Source organism: Plecotus auritus (genome assembly GCF_963455305.1).
Source record: "Plecotus auritus genome assembly, chromosome: 4".
Lineage (NCBI taxonomy): Eukaryota > Metazoa > Chordata > Mammalia > Chiroptera > Vespertilionidae > Plecotus > Plecotus auritus.
In genome coordinates, this window is record NC_137775.1 from 59,918,929 (window position 1) to 59,939,863 (window position 20,935).

At 35.1% G+C, this 20,935-nt stretch overlaps 1 protein-coding gene across 9 annotated transcripts in view; it reads left to right on the plus strand.

Annotated features, from left to right (window-relative positions):
* Nucleotides 1-20,935, plus strand: part of SNAP91 (synaptosome associated protein 91) — a 138,014-nt gene that overhangs the window by 61,908 nt on the left and 55,171 nt on the right. For all 9 annotated transcript variants that reach the window (XM_080664913.1, XM_080664911.1, XM_080664914.1 and 6 more), the window contains exons 8-10: nucleotides 3,427-3,533; nucleotides 14,501-14,542; nucleotides 19,720-19,790. In XM_080664913.1, coding sequence (XP_080521039.1) covers nucleotides 3,427-3,533; nucleotides 14,501-14,542; nucleotides 19,720-19,790 — 220 coding nt within the window. The remainder of the gene's footprint in view (nucleotides 1-3,426; nucleotides 3,534-14,500; nucleotides 14,543-19,719; nucleotides 19,791-20,935) is intronic.

Sequence of the window (20,935 nt, forward strand, 5' to 3'; positions counted from 1 at the left end):
GATTAGGGAGTCATGTAAAGTGGCTGCAATCATAACAATTACTCCTCAAAACCCCTAAGGTGGATGGCAGACAGTGCAATGCTGCTGAAAGATAAACTCACACTTCTAGGGTTTTATCACTTGTAGGAAACAGGTGTAAAGGTACAAGAAATATGGCTCTGCCTCAACTTCACCTTCTAGGCCTCCCACAGGTCTAATTCGCAGAACCCTGGCTTCTTATCAGTCTAGAAAATGAAAGAATGGGGGTTGGGTGAGCCATTCCCAACATCTAATACAGGGCTCTTGGATATTTTGCCTTTAGTATGGAAAGATTCCTGCCCATAATATGCAGTTCAAAACCATACTGCCTTTATTTCAGGTGGGACAGTTTATCCGTAAACCAAATAAGATAGGTTTTCCCATTTCTCTTTTGCTAAAGTTCCTTTCTAGCCATTTACCATTCTGCTGTTTCTGTGTGTTCTTCATTGGAAAACCTATTTTCTCCATTATGATGAGTCCCAAATCTAGTATGTTGGTTCTTACCTTTATTCTGAGCTTTAGTTTTTCATGTCTTCTTATTTGTAGACACTTACATTTAGATATTGTGTTCTTACCTAAAACTCAGCAAGATCTAAAACTGAACTCCTGAATTTACCCTTCCTAATCTCCTTGTTTCTGTTTATATATAATTAGACTTTCAAATTTAAAACCTCAGTTATCTTTGAGTTGCTCATCTTACTCAAATCCACACCCAGTTGATTCATTCTCATCCTCTCTCACCAGCAGATCCTTGTTTCATTCCCACTTCTGCTTGAAGAACATTGGATATAGTGCCTCTACAATTCATGTAACAATTAAACATGTTAAGCTATGTGATCCTCCTCTATTGTTGTCTTGAACAGCTACTTAAATATTGCTCTACTTTCTCTTTATGTTGAATTCACTGACTGATTATAGTAAGAATGCATTTTTTTTCCTTTTTATTAAAATAATAACCATTTGGTACATGTTTTTATTTCATCTAATTTTTAAAAAGATAGTCTATTGGCCACAATTAGGAGCAGAAAAGGAAGAGAGTTACACCTTTTCATATTAAAGACCTGACCCTTCAAAAGTGGTAGGGGTGTATACTAGTATTCTTGCCCGACAACATTCTGGTGTGAGTAGCCTTCATTCGGCGTTGACAAATGGCTCTTGTGAAAATAATACTTTAGAATACTTTTTATCTTGTAAAAATAATTACTTAAATGATCACTTTAGAATATAGGCACGCTTAGAATCCTAAGTATTTCCAGACAGGTATGTTTTCTGTTTACTATGTAATGCTAGGAATTAACTTAAATATATTATGGGTTAGTTTTAATCAAGGACTTCATGACTAATTCTCGGCATCTAATGTTGGAGTCAATATTGGTGCCAGAAACCTTCACAAACATTATATCTATACTGAAACTCTGACGTTCAAGTTAGAAGATGCTTCCCTTCCTGACTGATGTCGACGTGTACAGCCTTGGTTTGTCTTTCAGGGATGAGATTCCTTTTCATGTGGTTTCCTTCCTAGGACAGTTACTTGTGAAAGGGAATACTAACATGACAAGGGATTTATCAGTACTTTATTTACAAAGATTTATGTTATGAATGTCAAATTTGATCATTTCAAACACTGAAAACCAACATATATTAGCTTTAATATGAAAGAGAGACAGAGACTCATTTCTGGGTGACACATACCTTCTGTGAAGTGTTAATTTCTCTGGAACCTGTCCTGGTTTCTAAGGGGACAAGGGATCCTCCCGATTTTGCATATGTCAGTGCATGTTGCCTTTCATCGTCATTACCATGGTTATAGAAATAGTTGTGAGCTTATGACCTAAAGCCATGATGATGGAATTTCTTTTGTTGCTGAATCCTAAACTACCATGATAGATACAATTTTAAAAGCATCCAAAGGAAACAGAGAAAATTTGCTTAAAATTTTGAGGCATTGGTTTTAAAAGGAAATTGAGATTATTTAGATTTCTTTTTCTTTTTGTGTTATTGCTAAAGACCCAATGCAAAGAAATAAACAGATTATAATAAAGAAAAGTAATTTAGACATTTTGAAGAAATTGTTTATATGAAGATTGTATAACAAGAAAAAGTCCTTATTTTTGAAAATGACTTGTTTCCTTATAGCACCATGATCCTATCTATAGCATTTAAAAAGAGGATAACGTGGATAAAGAAAATATCCCTAGCTTTGACCATTTATTTGAAAAGCTTGCTTCCTTCTCAAATCCTAACAAGTAGGAAACAGTATGTGTTTATTTTCTCAATCCCTTTGCTTCCCTTGAATAGCCTGCAGGGGTGGTCTATGCTAAAAGTAAAATTATGAAAAGACTGTCAACAGAAGGTAATGAGTAGCTACCCTTAATAATTAGTTCTTTGTGTAATTATATATTATTAAACCTTTCTTGGGAAAATTGAAAATACTTTGAGGTAGTAAAATTACATGCTGAATGAAATCAAGAACTTTAAGGTGTGAGAGAATATAAAAATAGCATGTGTTTAACCATGTGCAGATACAAAATAATGATGATACCATCCATTGGTTATGATCCAGAGTTGCCTGGGAGCTGTTGTAGACAATGGCCTACCATGTCTCCATCTGCAGTGTCAGTAATTACGGACTGAAAGACTGGCGGGCAAAAACACTGATAAAGTGCTAGTTTTCTTCAGAATGGTGTGGAGAACACACACTGTCATGCTGCGGTTGTAATGGAATGATGGTACCGTAATGACTGTGATGTCCAGTCTTGGGAGTACACAAGAGAACAGCAAACTCCTCCGTTTTTCTGTCTAGAAAGCTACAGGTTGAGAAAGGGGACATGATTATAGAGTCATGAAGTGTTTGGTAAACCATATGTTTTTTTTACAAAACTTCACAATCTTATAACTAAAACATACATTGTACTGTTTGAAAGAAATAATTTATAACCAATAAAGGAAGTATCAATTTATACAGAGTGTAGACATCTTAGAGAATTCTTTAATTCATGGAAGTTTATAGGTTATTGCTTTATGATATATAAATTATTGGTTAAGAGTGAGCTAGTAAGGAAATAAGGATGCAGTTCAATGCAATCATTCATTACTTTTGAGATTGTTATCACAAAGAATTTGATGCTATTTTCCAAAACAGAAAGCTGGTAGGTGTGGATCATGAATTTAATCTGTTTGATAATTCACATGTTACTGTATTTTCATTGTTTCCTGTGAGACACCGTAGAACAAGAACCCTTTTTAAATCACTGAGGTCCCCTTGTTTAGGTGCATTAATACCTTTTACAGATTTTAGTGCCATGTTGATTCAAACATTAATTTCAATTTTAAGTAATGGTATTTATATACACTTATAATAAAATGTAATATAATGCTCTTTTAAAAATGCTTATCTATCTGTTCTAGAAAAGTTTTTTGAAATGAAGAAAGGACAATGTAAAGATGCTCTAGAAATTTACAAACGATTTCTAACTAGAATGACGCGCGTGTCTGAATTTCTCAAAGTTGCAGAGGTACGTTATATAAAACTTTGTTGGGAGTATAATTGTATAATATTAGCTCATGTGTCTGGAGTAAATAATAACATTTATAATCTAGCCAAACACTCTGCCACAGATAACAGAGCATTAGGGTTGGAAGCGACCTTAGAAGTCATCTATCCACCTTTTCACTCAGACCTGTACACTGCACTCCTATATTCCAGTCAGATGCCCATTGTCTTAAATAAAGGTTTCATGGATATGAGCTCACTTACTGCTTTGTAAGGTAGTCTGTTCCTCCACTCCACCTAATGCTATTTTTGATAGTAAGAAAGTGCTTCCTTTTTATTGAACCCTAGAAAAAATCCTCAGAAAAGCCCATCCGTTGTTCTTTGTGTGTGAATATAGATCATAAAATCTAACCTTTTTTTTTTTACCATGTCAGTGATTTAAACACAATGAAAAATAAAACAAAGTATAATTAATTTTATAACGTTTATAGTTTCTTAAGGGCTTTTAGACATATTTAGTCAAAATAACTTTGTAACTGTATAGTTGATGTTTCTGAGGTTCTCTGTAAGTTGGTCTTTCATCTTACAAGATCCAATTATTGGTTCATACTGATATTGGAAATTATAACATTGTTATCCTTTAGCAAGATGGCTTTTATCTTACATGTCAACTAACTGATTGGTAGGACTGACAGGAACGCTGTGTGTGAAAGGTTCTGAAGCCCAGTGGCAAAGCACACAATGCCATGAACATGGGACGTTCATGTCACGCTTTTGTATTTTTCACCACTTTGAGATATAGCACAGAACAAGCATTTTATATACACAGTTTCAAAAGCACTCTAGTCCATGTATTATATTTCAAGTCTCATATATCACAGAAGTAATAAGTGTCAAATTCAAATTATGAGACCAAAATAATATTGCAAGCACCCTTTTTAAAGGGTGTCTTCAGCTTTGATCCTTACGGCTTGTAATCAGAATAAAAACATTTTGTATGTAACATGAGAAACAAAAGGTAAAGGTTAGCTTATATAAATCGCAGATACCTGAAAGCATGTTCATGTATATTTCCTCATGGGTTTATTGATGCCGGCGGTCTTTAAGAAAGGATAGAATTGCTTGACACTTTTGCTTTTACTGCTGCACAGATTTTAAGTTTTGTATTTCATGTGATTTTCCCATGGTTTAACCATAATTATCAATATAATCTAGTAAATTTACCTGATTTCTTTCTGTGAAAATACAATGTTGCCTAAGTACCCAGAGCAGGAGATTGTTTCATTTTTCTGCTAATTCCTGGTGCATATGCTTCCGGTGTTCCCATTTGTTACTGTTTATATCAGATAAGGAGCTGGACACGGGGCGCCTGGGGTGTACACTTACCTAATCAGCTTCATACGGCTCAGCTCAAGGTCTCCATGAGAAGAGGGTACTTACTTATCAATTCCTTCTATTTTTACATGTAAAAGTTTACTTTGTGTCTGTCGACGTTAGCACAGGCTCAATTCAGGCTATTGTGAATGACAGTTACAGAAATCAGACATCACTCTGAGAGCCTGTCTTTAAATAACTGAATAAAAATATTTTACTTTTATTTGAACATTATGATTGTTTTATTAGAATGTATACTAACTTACAAAATTATTTTTAATAGAATGAACATTAAACTACAGTGGATAAAACCTAACCATTTGTGCTTTCTTTCACATTTAAATTATATTGTTCATGATTTCAAACACTAATTGTTGAATATCAGTGTTTAATGGTATGCTTATGATTGCTTAATACTGAAATATTTTGACAAATGTACATAGCTTTCTCTTCCAATTAGTACTCATATGGTGTATCTATCTATAGATTAATATTCAATAGCTGTCCTGTGGTTAGTACCATTTGCCTAATACAGACTCCCAGAATGTCATTTAAAAAATACAACTATATTGACTATTTGGTGAATGTTACCACTAAGTTGTTCATCATATTAAAAGAAAGGTAGAGTAGTAGACTAATTTCTATGGAAATAATCAAATTTCTCAAAGGAATTGCTCAAAGTTCAGAAAACACCATGTTTTATACTCCATACAATCAGCCCTTGGTTTCTGCAGGGGATTGATTCCAGGACCCCCTGCAGATGCCAAAATCCACAGATGCTCAAGTTTCTACATATAAAATAGCATTGTATTTGCATATAAACTATACACATCCGCTCGTATACTTTTAATCATCTCTAGGTCACTTATAATAGCTAATACTAGAGGCCCGGTGCACAAAATTTGTGCACGGTGGGGGGGGTGGGTGTCCTTCAGCCCAGCCTGCACACTCTCCAATCTGGGACCCCTTGAGGGATGTCCGACTGCCCGTTAGGGGACTGCTGGCTCCCAACCACTCGCCTGCCTCTGCCTGATTGCCCCTAACTGCTTCTGCCTGCCAGCCTGATCACCCCTAACCACTCCCCTGCCAGCCTGATCGACGCCTAACTGCTCCCCAGCCGGCCCGATTGCCCCTAACTGCCCTCCCCTGCCAGCCTGGTCACCCCTAACTGCCCTCCCCTGCTAGTCTGGTCACCCCTAACTGTCCTCCCTTGCAGGCCTGGTCACCCCTAACTGTCCTCCCCTGCTGGCCTGGTTGCCCCCAACTGCCCTCCCTGCTGGCCCGATTGCCCACAACTGCCCTCCCCTGCAGGCCTGGTTCCCCCTCCCCAGTTGCCCTCACTAGCTGGCCTGGTCTCCCCCACCTGCCCTCCTCTGCCAGCCTGGTCACCCCCAACTGTCCTTCTCTGCTGGCCTGGTCACCCCCAACTGCCCTCCCTGCTGGCCTGATCTCCCACAACTGCCCGCCCCTGCAGGCCATCTTGTGGTGGCCATCTTGTGTCCACATGGGGGCAACCATCTTTGACCACATGGGGTGGCCATCTTGTGTGTTGGAGTGATGGTCAATTTGCATATTACTCTTTTATTAGATAGGACCGTGTAAATGCTATGTAAATAGTTGTTATAGTATATTGTTCAGGGAATAATGACAAGAAAAAAAGAGTTTGTACTTGCTCAGTATAGATACCACAGTCATAAGCCTAACTACATCGTACACGTCACCAACACTATAGCATTTTTCCCCAGATATTTTTGGTCTATGTTTAGTTGAATCCATGGATGTGGAACCCATGGATACAGATGGTTAACTGTACTGAAGATTCCTAAAGCAGACAACTGAAACATTGCAAAAATGGTTGTTTCACATGTAACAGGAATTTTTGCTAAACACTTCCCCTTTATAGAACCAAATTATTCTTAGTTTGCTAGTCCAAGGTAAATACCAAGTCGTAGGAGTATGTCTTCCAGAATATTTGCAGACAGAATGTAGTAAGATTTCTGTAGTACAATCACACTCCACCTCAATCTTCCAAGGTCAGGGCAGTAAAAATAGCAATGTTAAGGATGAATTTCTAAATTATGTCTTTAACAGAATTATTCATTTCATAGGAACACATCATCTTTTGGCAAAGTGATTCCAATATTAAGGACCCATAATATTTTAATTTCAAAAACACTGACTTCATTCACATTAATATTTTAATGGCTCATCTAAATAGGTATTAAATATGGAAATAAAGGGGATGAAGTTGCCTTAGTTTATAATTTCCATAACTTGTAATAACATAAGTGAGTTTAGGGAGGCATCAGTGGCTTCTCTAAAGCCAGAGTCTAGTCATTTGCAGTTAAAAATCTGTATTTCAGGGTGGACTCTCCAGCTTAAGCTGATCTAGAGGGATGAGGGCCAGTGCCCTGTACACCAGTGGTGCTCCAGAGTAGGCACTTTTGCTTTCCCTTCCTCCCCAAGGGACAATGTCTGGACACATTTTTTATTATTACAACCAAGTAGGGAGCAATACAATAATAGCAGGAGACCCTAAAGCCCCACTTACATTTATGTATAGACAGAGGAAGAGGGAGAGGCCTGCTGACATCCAATGGGTAGAGACCAATGATACCGCTAATATCCTACAGTGCACAAGACAACCCCCAACAAAGCATCATCCCAAAATATCAATAGTGCCCAAGCTAATTTAGACACAGAAAAGGCAGAGGAAAGAAGTTAGCTCAGCACTTGATACTCAAGTGGATTTTCCAATCTCCTGTTTGCCTTACTGTCTTTGTAGGAACCCAACATTTATGCTTCATGTATTTGATTCTACATTCCATTAGCATAATCAAGGCACTTAATTTCTCAAAGAGAGAGACTTTGGTTTAACTCACTTTGTTTCTTTGAGAGTCAATTCTACCATTTATATAAAATGAGATCATTGAAGTTATAATTTGCATTTTTTGCCAACTTTTTATTTTAAATAATCTTCAAATCTGTACAAGAGCTGATAAAGTAGTATTGGTAAGCACCTATTACTCTCTTCATTGACTTAGCTTTATTAATATATTTCTATATTTGCACACTCATGTGCTCTTTCTTTGTGCTTCTTTTTCCCTCACTTCCTTCCCCAACCTACTAATAAAAATTCTTATATGCTTTTACCTAGTAATTCCACTTCTACAAATGTATTCTACAGATGAGTCCACACAGGTGCAAAATACTGTGTGCAGCATTGCTTGCAATGGCAAGAGATTGGACTCGACTTCAATGCCTGTTAATAGATGACTTCTTAAGTAAATTACAGGACAAGGTAGCTGTTTAAAAAGTTAGGGAACTCTGTGTATTAATTTAGATATAGAGCTAAGATAAATTATTAAATGAAAAATATAAGCTCAGTGTATATAACACAATGTTATTGTATAATGATGGGGGATATAAATATTTATATAGTTCATATTTCCTTGGATATACATAAAGAAATTCTGGAAGGATACATAACAAACTAACAAAATGGTTCTCTCTGGGAATGGATTGAAAATACATCCTGGAAAGTTATGAAAGCTAAATGTACATTCTGTTGCTTTTGGATGGAATGTTTATAAAAATCTGTTAAGTTCATCTGATATAACATGTCCTTTAAGGCTGATGTTTCTTTATTGTTCTGTCTGAATGACCTATTCATTGATATAAGTGGGGTATTAAGGTCCCTGTTATTATTGTATTGCTGTCTACTTCTCCCTTTTACCTTTTAATGTTTGCCTTACATAAATTTAAGTGCTCTTACGTTAGGTGAATAAATATTTACAAATATTATATCCTCTTGTTAGATAGACTTCTTTATCATTATATAACACCCTTCTTTTTCTATTAGTCTTTAAAGTTTGTCTAGTATAAGTATAGCTACTCCTGCTTTCTTTTGGTTTCCATTTGTGAGGAATATCTTTTTCCATCCCTTCACTTTGAATCTGTGTGTGTCTTTACATCTAAAGTGTGTCTCTTGCCCTGGCCAGTATGGCTCAGTTGGTTGGATTATAGTTCTGTACACCAAAAGGTGGTGGATTGGATTCCCAGTCAGGGCACATACCCAGGTTGCAGGTTTGATCTCTGGTTGGGGTGCATGCAGGAGGCAACTGAATGATGTTTCACTCTCACATTGATGTCCTTCCTCTCTCTAAAAAATTAGTAAAAGCACGTCTTTGAGTGAGGATTAAAAATTAAAATAAGAATTACTTTAAAAATAAATCCTATATAATAAAAGCCTAATATGCAAATCGACTGAACAGTGGAATGACCGGTCACTATGACGCGCACTGACCAACAGGGGACAGACACTCAATAAGGAGCTGCCACCAGCCCGCAGGCCCCAGGCCAGCCAACGCGGGTGCCAGCTGGGGCCCACCAATCACCCCACTGGTCGCCTCACATATTGACCCTGATCGCCAGTCAGACCCAGGGACCCTTCCCTGCACAAATATTGTGCATGCACTGGGCCTCTAGTAAGTAAGTAAGCAAGTAAGTAAGTAAGTAAGTAAGTAAATAAATAAATAAATAAATAGTGTGTCTCTTGTAGTCAGCATATAAATGGATTTTGTTGTTTATTCATTCTGTGTATTTTGATTGGAGAACTTAGTCTATATTACTATAAAGTAATTGTTCATAGGTTTGAGCTTATTGCCATTTGTTAAATGTTTTCTAGCTGTGTTCATAGTTCTCTCTTCCTTTCATCTCTTGTCCTCTTTCTCTGTGCTTTGCTGACTTTCTTTAGTGGTATGGTTAGATTTCTTTCTCTTTATCTTTTATGTATTTACTATAGGTTCTTGTTTTGTGGTTACCATGAGGCTTACATATACTAGTAACAACTTATATCTATAACAGTCTACTTTAAATTGATAACAGTGTTACAAACATTCCATCCAAAAGCAATAGGATATACATTCTTCTCAACTACACATGCAACATTTTATAAGAGAAAGCACATGTTAGGCCACAAAAGGAGTTTTAATAAATTTAGGAGGATTGAAATCATATCAAGCATATTTTCCCACCACAATGGTATGAAACTGGAAATAAATTACATGAAGAAAATTGGAAAATTCACAAATAGGTGGGGATTAAACATTTTACTGACAACCAGTGGGTCAAAGAAGAAATCAAAAGAGAATCAAAAAATACCTTGAGACAAGAGAAAATGGAAATGTAACATACAAGAACTTACGGGATGCAGAAAAGGCAGTGCCTAGTGATAAATGCCTACTTCAAGAAACGAGAAAAGTCTCAAACAATATAACTTTACACCTCAAGGAGCTAAAAAAAAGTAAAAGTCCAAAGCTAGAAGGAATAAAATAACGATTCAAGCAAAAATAAGTGCAGTAGAGATTTAACAGACAAAGAAAAGATCAGTGAGACTAAAAGCTCAATCTTTGAAAACATAAAATTGACAGAATGCTAACTAGATTCGCCAAGAGAAAAAAGAAAAGGGACTTAAATAAGTAAACAGACATGAAAGAGATGTTATAACTGATACTACAGAAATACCAAGGTCCATAGGAGAGTATTATGAACAATTATATGCCAGTAAATAGGACATCCTAGGAGAAATAAATTACTAGAAATATACAACCTACCAAGACTGAATTATATTCTGAAACAGAACATCTGACCAAATTTACTACTAACAAGAATATTGAAGCAGTAATCAAAAACTTCCCAATAAACAAAATTTATGTCATACTCAGTGGTGAAAAGCTGAAAGGTTTTTTTCTAAGATTAGGGATGAGACAAGGATTGGACACTCTCTCCACATTTATTCAACATAGTTTTGGAATCCTAGCAAGAACAATTATGCAATAAAAAATAAATAAAAGACATCCAAGTTGTAAAGGTAGAAGCAGAACTGTCACTACTCACAGATTGTTATATATAGAAAAACCTAAAGACTCCATCAAAAATTATTAAAACTAATAAATTCAATAATGTTGAAGGATACAAAATTAATACGTAAAATTTGTTGCATTTATTTAAACTAACAATGAACTGTCAGGAAGAGAAATTAAGAAAACAATCTTATTTGCAATTGCATAAAAAAGAATGGAATACCTAGGAATAAATTTAACCAAAGAGATGAAAGATCTGAATGTTGAAAACTAAGATGTTAATGAAAGAAATTGAAGAAAACACAAGTAAATCAGTAGTCCATACTCATGGTTGGAAGAATTAAAATGTTCATACTACCCAGAGCTATGTACAGATTCATAATCCCTATTAAAATTTCAGTGGTATTTTCATAGAAATAGAAAGCAATTCTAAAATTTATATGGAAACGAAAAAGACACCAAATAGCCAAAGCAATCTTCAGGAAAGATCAATAGAACAGAATAGAGAGCCCAAAAATACAACCACACATACTAGGTGTACCGGTTCATAATGGCGGATTTTGTAATCAAAGAAAACACGGTAATTTCAAGAGAAACATCAAAAGTGCTTTATTCAAATTAATGTCCATTGCTAGCTACACATTTCCCCCATCTTTCAGGTAATTTGTGGATACCATCCCAATAGAACTTTTCTTGTTTTGAGGCAAATCATTCAGAGGCCCAATTTTCCACTTCTTCGTACGTTTTGAAGTGCTGCTCAGAAAGTGCATGTGCCATCAATCGGAACAAGTGGTAATCTGAAGGAGCAAGGTCTGGTGAATACAGCGGGTGGGTTAATACTTCTCAAGCAAGACCTTTTAACATGTCTTTAACTGGTTTTGAAGTGTGTGATGGTGCATTAGCATGAAGCAAAATTACTTTGCCATGTCTTCTGGAAAATTCTGGTCATTTCACGATCAAAGCGTGGTTCAAATTGATTATTTGTTGTCGGTAGCAATCAGTATTAACAGTTTCACCTGGTTTTAGAAGCTCATAATACACCACACCTTCCTGATCCCACCAAACACAGAGCTTGTCTTCTTTCCAAAGCTATTTGGCCTTGCAGTTGATTTTGATGGTTGACCTGGATCAACCCAGTTGATGTGGCACCCATTTTCCTTCCTTTAAAATCTTTCCCATTGCTTGTAAACAATCAGAAATTGTTTGTTGAGCAACATTTACTCTTTCTGCAAGTTGTTTTTGAGTTTGACACGCATCTTCATCTAATAATGCTTGTAATTGTTGGTTTTCAAACTTTTTCGGTTGACCTGGACGTTCTTTGTCTTTCACATCAAAATTATTACTTTTAAAGTGTTTAAACCAGCGTTCACAAGTATCTGGAAATGGAGCATGTTCACCATAAGCTTCCCGAAGTATACGATAACTTTTTCTTCAAAATAATGAATTAAACTTCCTGCAAATGCTCTTTTTTTGGCACGAAATTTGACATTTTTAAGCATAAAAATATCTATGATGTTAACACCTTTAGCAAATTTGACATATGAAGTTTTGAAGCTTGCTGTCAATACAACAAAATAGCATACATATCAAATTACATATATGTCAACATATGTGTAACTCCATCTATTGAAAAAAATCCGCATTATTAACTGGTACACCTAGTATGTGCTCAATTATGACAAAGGAGCTAAGAATACACAATGTAGAAAGGACAGTTTTTAATAAATGGTGTTGAGAAAATTGGACAGCCATATGCAAAAGAATGAAACTGGACCACTACCTTACACTATACACAAAAAACAACTCAAAATGGATTGAAGATTTGAACATATAAGCTGAAACCATAAAACATGTAGAATAAAGCATAAGTGATAATCTTTTTGAGGTCTTGATGATTTTTTAAATCTGACCTCAAAAGAAAAGGCAACAAAAGCAAAAATAAACAAGTGGGACTACATCCAACTAATAAGCTTCTTCACAGCAAAGGAAACCATCAACAAAACAAAAAGGCAACTTACCAAATGGGAGAAAATAATTGCAAATCATATGTCTGATAAGGGGTTAATATCCACAAATAGAAAGAGCTCATACAGCCCTAGCCTGTTTGGCTCAGTGGATAGAGCGTTGGTCTGAAAACTGGAGGTTCTATTCCGGTCAGGGGCACATATCTCGATTGCAGGCTCCATCCTTGCTCTGGTTGGGGCCCATGTGGGAGGCGACCAGTCCATGTGTCTCTCTCACGTGGGTGTTTCTGTCTGTTCCCCTCCCTTCTGCTCTCTCTAAAAATCGATGGAAAAATATCTTCAGGTGAGGATTAACAAAACAAACAAAAACCTCATACAAATCAATAGCAAAAAAGCAAGTAGTTCAATTAAAAATGGACAGAAGATCTGAATAGACATTTTTCCAAAAAAGACATACTGATAGCCAACAGGTACATATGCTCAACATCATTAATTACTAGGAAATGCCAATCAAATCCACAATGAAATATCACCTCACACATGTTAGTTAGAATGGCTGTTTTTAAAAAGACAAGAAATAACAAGTATTGGCAAGGATGTGGAAAAAAGGGAACCCTATTTACTGTTACTGGGAATGTAAATTGGTGCAACCAGCATAGAATAAAGTATGCAGATTCCTCAAAAAAAATAAAACTAGAACTGCAGTTGCTTGGAACATTGTCCCATATGCCAAAAGATTATGGATTTGATTCCCAATCAGGGCACATACATAGGTTGCAGGTTCGGTCTAGTTAAGGCAAGTAAGATCTCTCTCTCTCTCTCTCTCTCTCTCTCTCTCTCTCTCTCTCTCTCAATCAATCAGTAAGCATGTCCTGGGGTGAAGATTAAAAAAAATGGAACTACTGTATAATCCAGAAATTCCACACGTGGATATTTATCCAAAGTAAATGAAAACTCTAATGACAAAATATATGCACCCCATATTCATTGCACCATTATTTATATTAGTCAAGATATGGAAACAATCCCAGTGTCCATCAATAGATGAATGAAGAAAATGTTACACACACACACACACACACATTATACACACACCCAGTGGACTATTATTCAGCCATAAAAGAAAATGAAATCTTGCCACTGGTAACATCATGGATGGATCTCAAGGGCACTATGCAAAGTGAAATAAGTCAGAGAAAGCAAAAACCATATTATCACTCTTATATGTAGAATCTAAAAAAAATAATCAGAGAAATCCAAGCTCATGGGTACAGAAAACAGATTGATGGTTGCAAGAGGTGATTGGTGGGGTGGGAGAAATGGCTGAACTATTTGTTTGTTTGTTTTTTGGTGGGGAAGGGTTTGTTTAAATTTAAAAAATTTTAACAAATATTTTTTTAAAAATAAACATTTTCTGTACAAAGGATTTACTGGGCATAATTAACTATTTAACTTTAGTCTATGCAATTTTTTAAAGATTTTTTAGCTGCTGTTAAATATGGAGGAAACCTTAAATTTTACACTTCAATTCTTAAGTTCTGTTTTTGGATTTTAACATAATTCTTTATACTTGTTATATCTAACTGTATTAGTGAAATAATTGCTATATTATACTGAGTAGAAAACTACACAAAGCGCATATGCTCAAAGTAAGATTAATATACATAACAATTCTATACCATGTTTGACATATAGTTTTAACTAATTATGTGGTGATCTTCAATTAAATTCAGAGAAATTAATTTTCTAATTCCCATTAAGTTACTTTTTATTTTCTTAATCCACAGCAAGTTGGCATTGATAAAGGTGATATTCCAGACCTCACACAGGTAAGTGATTCTTTGAGTGGAAGATTCAGTGTACATGAAATTATTATTCTATAGTTTTTCATAAAGGTCTTACCTAGATCATTGATCAAGTCTTGTAAGTACTTAAAAGTATTTAATGTATTTTAAATGTAGGCCAATGGACTTTCTTGGAAATTATTCTAGCTTATTTTTTCTAGCTATTAAATATATTTCTAGAGGTAATATGAATATTTTCCTGCCCTTATAAACATAGTTTCTTCTTAAAAGGCAACTGAATTTACTTACTGAGGTCATATTTTCATTCTTGAACTTGAATCAAAAGGGAGCCTTGAATATTGTTTAAAAATATTTTATCTAAGAAAAGATATTTGTAGGCATGATAATCAAGACATTTGAATTTGTCTTCCTGCTTGTTCTTCTAGATTTCAGATTGCCCCAGGTGCGAAGAAGGAGCATGAATGGGCAAACTCTGATATAGTTCTACCACGCTGATTTTTATCTTTATTTGTAAAATAGTCCAAATAAATAATGCATGTTAACCTAGAAAGTTGGGTATGAAAATATTCAGCTCAATGAATAGCCTTTAGAAATGATAAATCACCTTTATTCAGCACTATAGGCAGGTCACTGTAGAATAAAAGAAAAACTGGATGTATTGTTAGAAGTGCTCTCAGTTAATAAGAAAATAGGTCCTCCTTTGTCTTAGTTAGGGCAGAGCCTAAAGGAAGACAAGGAAAGGTTTAAAGGAGTACTTAATACTGTTTTGTTTTTAAAATTATAGAATTATAGTAAATCATCAAAAGAAGGAATCACATACTTGCATTTAATTATAGTGATACTATAAAATTTACTATAATTTATATAATCTCTCTAGAGAGTTCAGAGACATAATATTTTTAAAATATATTTTTATTGATTTCAGAGAGGAAGGGAGAAGGAGAGAGAGAGAGAAACATCAATAATTAGAGAGAATCATTGATTGGCTGCCTCCTGCATGCCCCCTACTGGGGATCGAGCCCACAACCTGAGTAAGTGCCCTTGACCAGAATCGAACCCAGGACCCTTCAGTTCCCAGGCCAGTTCACAGGCCAACACTATCCACTGAGCCAAACAGGCTATGGCGACATATTTTATATAATGTTGTGTGTTATCACAATTTGGTGAACAGAGATAAAATCCTTAAAATTACAGTCTTGCCCTGGGCCTAATAAAAAGGTATTCTTTGGTAGAGATCCATTAGACTCTGGTATTTCATATCCTCTACTTTTGTTATGATTTTAAGAGCCACATAAACTTCACTATTAATGTTTAATTTGTAAATCACCTCCTCATTAAAAAAAATCTTTGTAGCTCATTTCTCCAGTATATATTTATATCTCAGTGCAAGAGTATTGTGTGCTTCTGAAATTTCTTAAGCTACCTAATTGTGATTTCTGTTGGGATTATAAGTAACAGCGCTAATTCTTATTTAGAGCCCCTTCCACAGGTCCAAAGGAGGCTTCTAATTGAACTGGGGATTTAGACCCACTGGGACAGTATAGTCAAGTCCTAGCTGGAATGTGAGCTGCTCTAGGCAGGGTTAATCCTTTAAACCGTGTTAGACCAGAATTAATCTGTAGATGGGTCAGAAATGCTACTTTTTGTGGGCTCAGTTTAACTCCTTTGAGATTAGGTCCTTTTCTCTGCCAGACCTCTCTGTGGCCACCATGGCACTCAATCTAACTGTGACAATAAATAAAAACACCAGACGTGGGAGAGTGTTAGAGAGGAGATGGAGACCAGAAAGGTTACCTATTGACTGGGAGAAGGAGTAAACTGCTTAGTAACTCAAAAAAGGATTAGAATTCCTCTTGCTGCAAGATGGAACAGAGGAATTTAATGGCTATCCTTTAGGTTAGAAATTGCATAATAACTATCAGTGTGGACATCGGTAGCCCTTTTTAAATTGTGCATCTAATGTCACCCTAAGGGCATTTAAATGATTTATGTGTACCAGTGACATTTCCTTTAAAAACATTCAAAAGTTTGTTTTGGGTAAGAAGTGAATATGATATCAGAACTGATATATTTCTCAGCACTTTCAAATGGTTTCTTAGATCTAATGATCAAAAATTTGAATGATCTTTTGGTTGCTTTTTTCCCATTTGTGTTTTTTTAATTGTATTTATTGGGGTGACATTGGTTAATAAAATTATATAGGTGTCAGGTGTACACTTCTATAATTCATCATCTGTATATTATATTGTGTGTTCACCACCCCAAATCATTTAGCACCCCTTTACCCTCTTCTATGTCCCCTCCAACCCCCCCTTTCCTTCTGGTAATCACCATGCTGTTGTCTGTGTCTATGAGTTTGGAGTGTTTTTGGCTTACTCACCTCACCTTTTTCACCCACCCCCTCGCCCCCTCCCCTCATCCCCTCCCTTTAATGATGCTTTATAATTTAAAGCCTCTGAATTTTAGATGGATGCTTCCTTTTTTATTCTAGACTCAACATTATTTATGAATTTGTTCCAAGAACATGATTTTCAAAATAGTATTTCCTGTTTGGTGTGTGTGTGTGCGCATTCCAAATTTAAATTATCTCCATTTATGAAAAACATCTTAGGTTTTGATGGCAGGAATTCTGGTTGACCTGAAAACTACTAGTAAAGAAAAGTCTCCTTTTACAGACTGTACCATTGATGAATCGGTAACCGTAATATATTGCTGTTATCTATTGGCTTTCACAGGCTGACTTATTCTTGGTTTGGTGTTTCCGTCTAAATGGTCTATTGACTTTGGCATTTTAAAAATAAGTAACTAATTATACTTTGTTAATCTTAAATTTCTTTACAATAGCAAAGGCATTCTCAGAGTTTTGCTCCTTGGAAATTTTAGTTTTGCTTTATTGCCTACTATACGCCAGGACATGCTCAGCACCATAGATACAGTTGAGAAGAAAGCCGGTATTCCTGCACTCCTGAACATTACTATCAAACAGGGGTTTTTTTGTCTGCATACATTTGAAAACTTTATTTCTGTTAGATTTCACAGTACTTACAAGGAATATAAATGATGAAGCATTTTAAACCTCTAAGATAAAATGCTCCAAACTTAATTTTATGTGACACATATTGCAAAATAACTCCTCTTAAAGACAAAAGTCAATTTTGTAGTCTGTGTTCTTGATCAGATTTCCATTATGGCTATTGTGACTATTAATTTATTTTCTAAAAATTCTTCCTAAAATTGCTAAGAAACTTTGCAAAAAAAAAAAAAAGAAAGAAAGAAAAAAGAAATTGCAAACTCTGTTCCTGGTTTTGATTTTTGTTGTTTAGCTACCTAAGAAATGTAATAGGAGAATATACTACCTCTTTTTCATGCTGTCCTATATTGCTCTCTATTCTGTGTCTGTAAGTAGCATTTGTTGTTGTTTTTAACAGGTTTAGCACAGAATCACATTTCCTTTACATTGTACTTACCATTCAGAGGACCTGAGTCTTCTAAATGGAGAATGGTTCTATCACTTGACACATTTTTTCCTTACTGTGATCCCAATAAAAATAAAAAAAAAATGAAGTATGCCTCCTGGGTTCCATTATTATGAAAATTGTAATTATTATTATAATTTTAAAGTTACCAGGTATGGATACACCTAAAAATTATGAAGCCATTACTATTTTCTTCCCTTTAAGGTTACAATGTACACTTTGTTTATTAAATTAGCACAACTTTATAGTTGACTATTTCTTCTATACAGCAAAATTTTCTTTTATTTTTAAAAACTTCTCTTTTATATATTCAGAGGCATACTTGTTACAGTAGTTTACTGGAATTTGTTGAGTAAGTCCACTTTCACATGAGTTATATTTTAAACTTTTAATTTTTATAATTTTCTAGATTTATTATACCCCCTGCTAATCCTTATTCTTTCTACACTATAGTCATTAACTTTTTAGATGATGCTCATAGGGTTGTTTCTGTCTACCTTACCTTCATCACTTTGATCACATTAATATTTTGTTCACTTAGTAATTTATATTTATAAACTTATGTTTGCTTCACTTAGTAATTTATACTTATAATAATCACATGATTATTGAGACCATTTATGATTCTATTTGTAAAATTTAAATGAATATTAAATAAATATCCTGAACTTTCAAAATCAAAAATTTTTAATATAATTTTATTTTAAATTGTCACTCTAGGTACCATATAAAATTACAGTGATATGAATTTTTTGAGTTATGTGAATTATTTCAACAGTTAGCATAGTTAGTCCTTCAAAATTAATTTCATATTAATTTAAATACAATTATTAGAATTCAGTGTATCTATAAATGTAGTTATATATTTTATTCATTAAATGCTATTCTTTGAATGCCTATGCTGCTAAGGTCAAATTTGGGTTAAAATTATCTGAGAAAGATGAAATTAAATTTTTGATGCTTGAGGAATAGAGTGGAATATTGTTTGAATCTCTTATTTCTCTTTCTAATATACAGTAAAATGCCATCACTTTATATTGCCTAAAATGTTATGAAAACAGTTACTTTTCAATAAAATAGTTGAAATATATTAAATCTGCCAATACACATAGTCCATTATAACATTATTATATTTGCTAGTTATTTTATTATAGAAATTAAATGCCTCAATAATAAGAAAATCTTAATTGTTATTAGCTACTAAAGGTGTATTCTTTTCCCCACAACTATCACTTACCCCCCCCCTTTTTTTAGTATAGCAGCAATTTTTCCTAATATTTCAGTCAACCGTGGATAAGTGAGATTTTACTGTATTTTCAAATTTCTGTTACTTTGTACTTGGGCACTTATATTTTTGATTTGGATATAAATACCTATTCTTTTTTCACTGTGGTCTTATGGAAGCATATGGTGAATTGGATTAAACTTAGTTTACTGCATATAAGTAATATGTTAGAAAAAAGTTTATCCAATGTATACTCTACACTGAAACCACACTGTAACACTATTTGTTATGCAGTGGAGTTAAGTATATATAGGATTGGCCTGTCTGCAATACCAGAGAATTTAAAGATTTTTAACACTAAAAGACCTAGAATGTAATTATCTCACATATATATTGGGGTCCACTCACAGACCTCCACCATGCAAGGTTACAGTGACGTTCCAGTGTGTTTACTTTGCAAGCAAGCAATCCAGACATTTATTTTTACTTTCTTATTGTAGGCTCCCAGCAGTCTTATGGAGACCCTTGAACAGCATCTAAATACATTAGAAGGAAAGAAACCTGGAAACAAGTACGCATTAGTTGTATATTATAAATAAGATGAAAAATGTTAGAATTGTTCTTTATAAGAGTGAGATTTATCACAGTACAACTTATACTACTACAGTTTTAGGGTATGCTTTATTGTAATTCTTCTGGGTTTCCTCAAACCCCCCCTCCGTCCCATTAACTCATGACAGTGCGACCCCGCCTGCAACAATCTGTCTGCAGGCGAATGCAGCAAATTAGTAGGTTGCACCTATGTTGACTGAACTTGCTGATTTATGTATTTGCCCTTAGAAGGGATTCACAATAATCAGAAAAAGAGTTGCTTATGTTTAAAAATTGAGGCTGTTATCGTTGGGCGTACGTAAAACAAGCACAATTTCACAAGCAGCCTTGAACACTGTTGTGTTACCAACCTCACTGTTAAAAAAAGCAAAGCCCTTGAGTATAGTTTCTTGGACTCCAGACTCTTCCCATTTGAACCATTCAGGATGGCATGCTGCTGACATTTCACTAAGAGATCTTTTTATAGAGTGGCAATTAAGCAGTGGTAAGTGCAATTTTACTGGATTTTTATACCCGTGTTTGGCACTTACATTTTTTACTATTTTTCCTCAATACATGCAAAAAATGTCCAGGCTCCATTCCTTTTTTTTTTTTGCTCTGGCAGGTGTCAAACTTGTGCATTCACAAGACCCAGTGCTTTCCACTCTTTGTGCCTTGCTGGTCCTGGATGCGTACCCCCTTATCTCTGTCTGTGTAAACCTCACACTTCCCGGGAGGGGCATTTCATGAAACCTTCCTTAATCATGCTCTGCCCTGTGTTGTGGCCATTTTTTTCACACGTGTGGTTTAAATAGATTTTCTAATTCTAAAGGTCAGGGATGATTTCATACTTCATTATCTCCCCCTTAACACTTAGTGTAGCTCTCTCCACAGAGTCAGCTTGAAATGTCTTGGTGGGTTGTCCTGGCTTTATGTTTAGTCCGCTGAGATTGACAGCGAAGTTAGCAGAGACAACTTAATAACTGATCATGACAGATCTATAGGCCGATCAGAGATTTTACCTGTGGTTCAGCTCTCAAAAGGCAACTCCTTTCTGCTCTCTTCTCCCAGAATCTAGACTAGTGTCCTGACCTTACTTTTGTTGTTGTTTTATTAGCTAAGTGT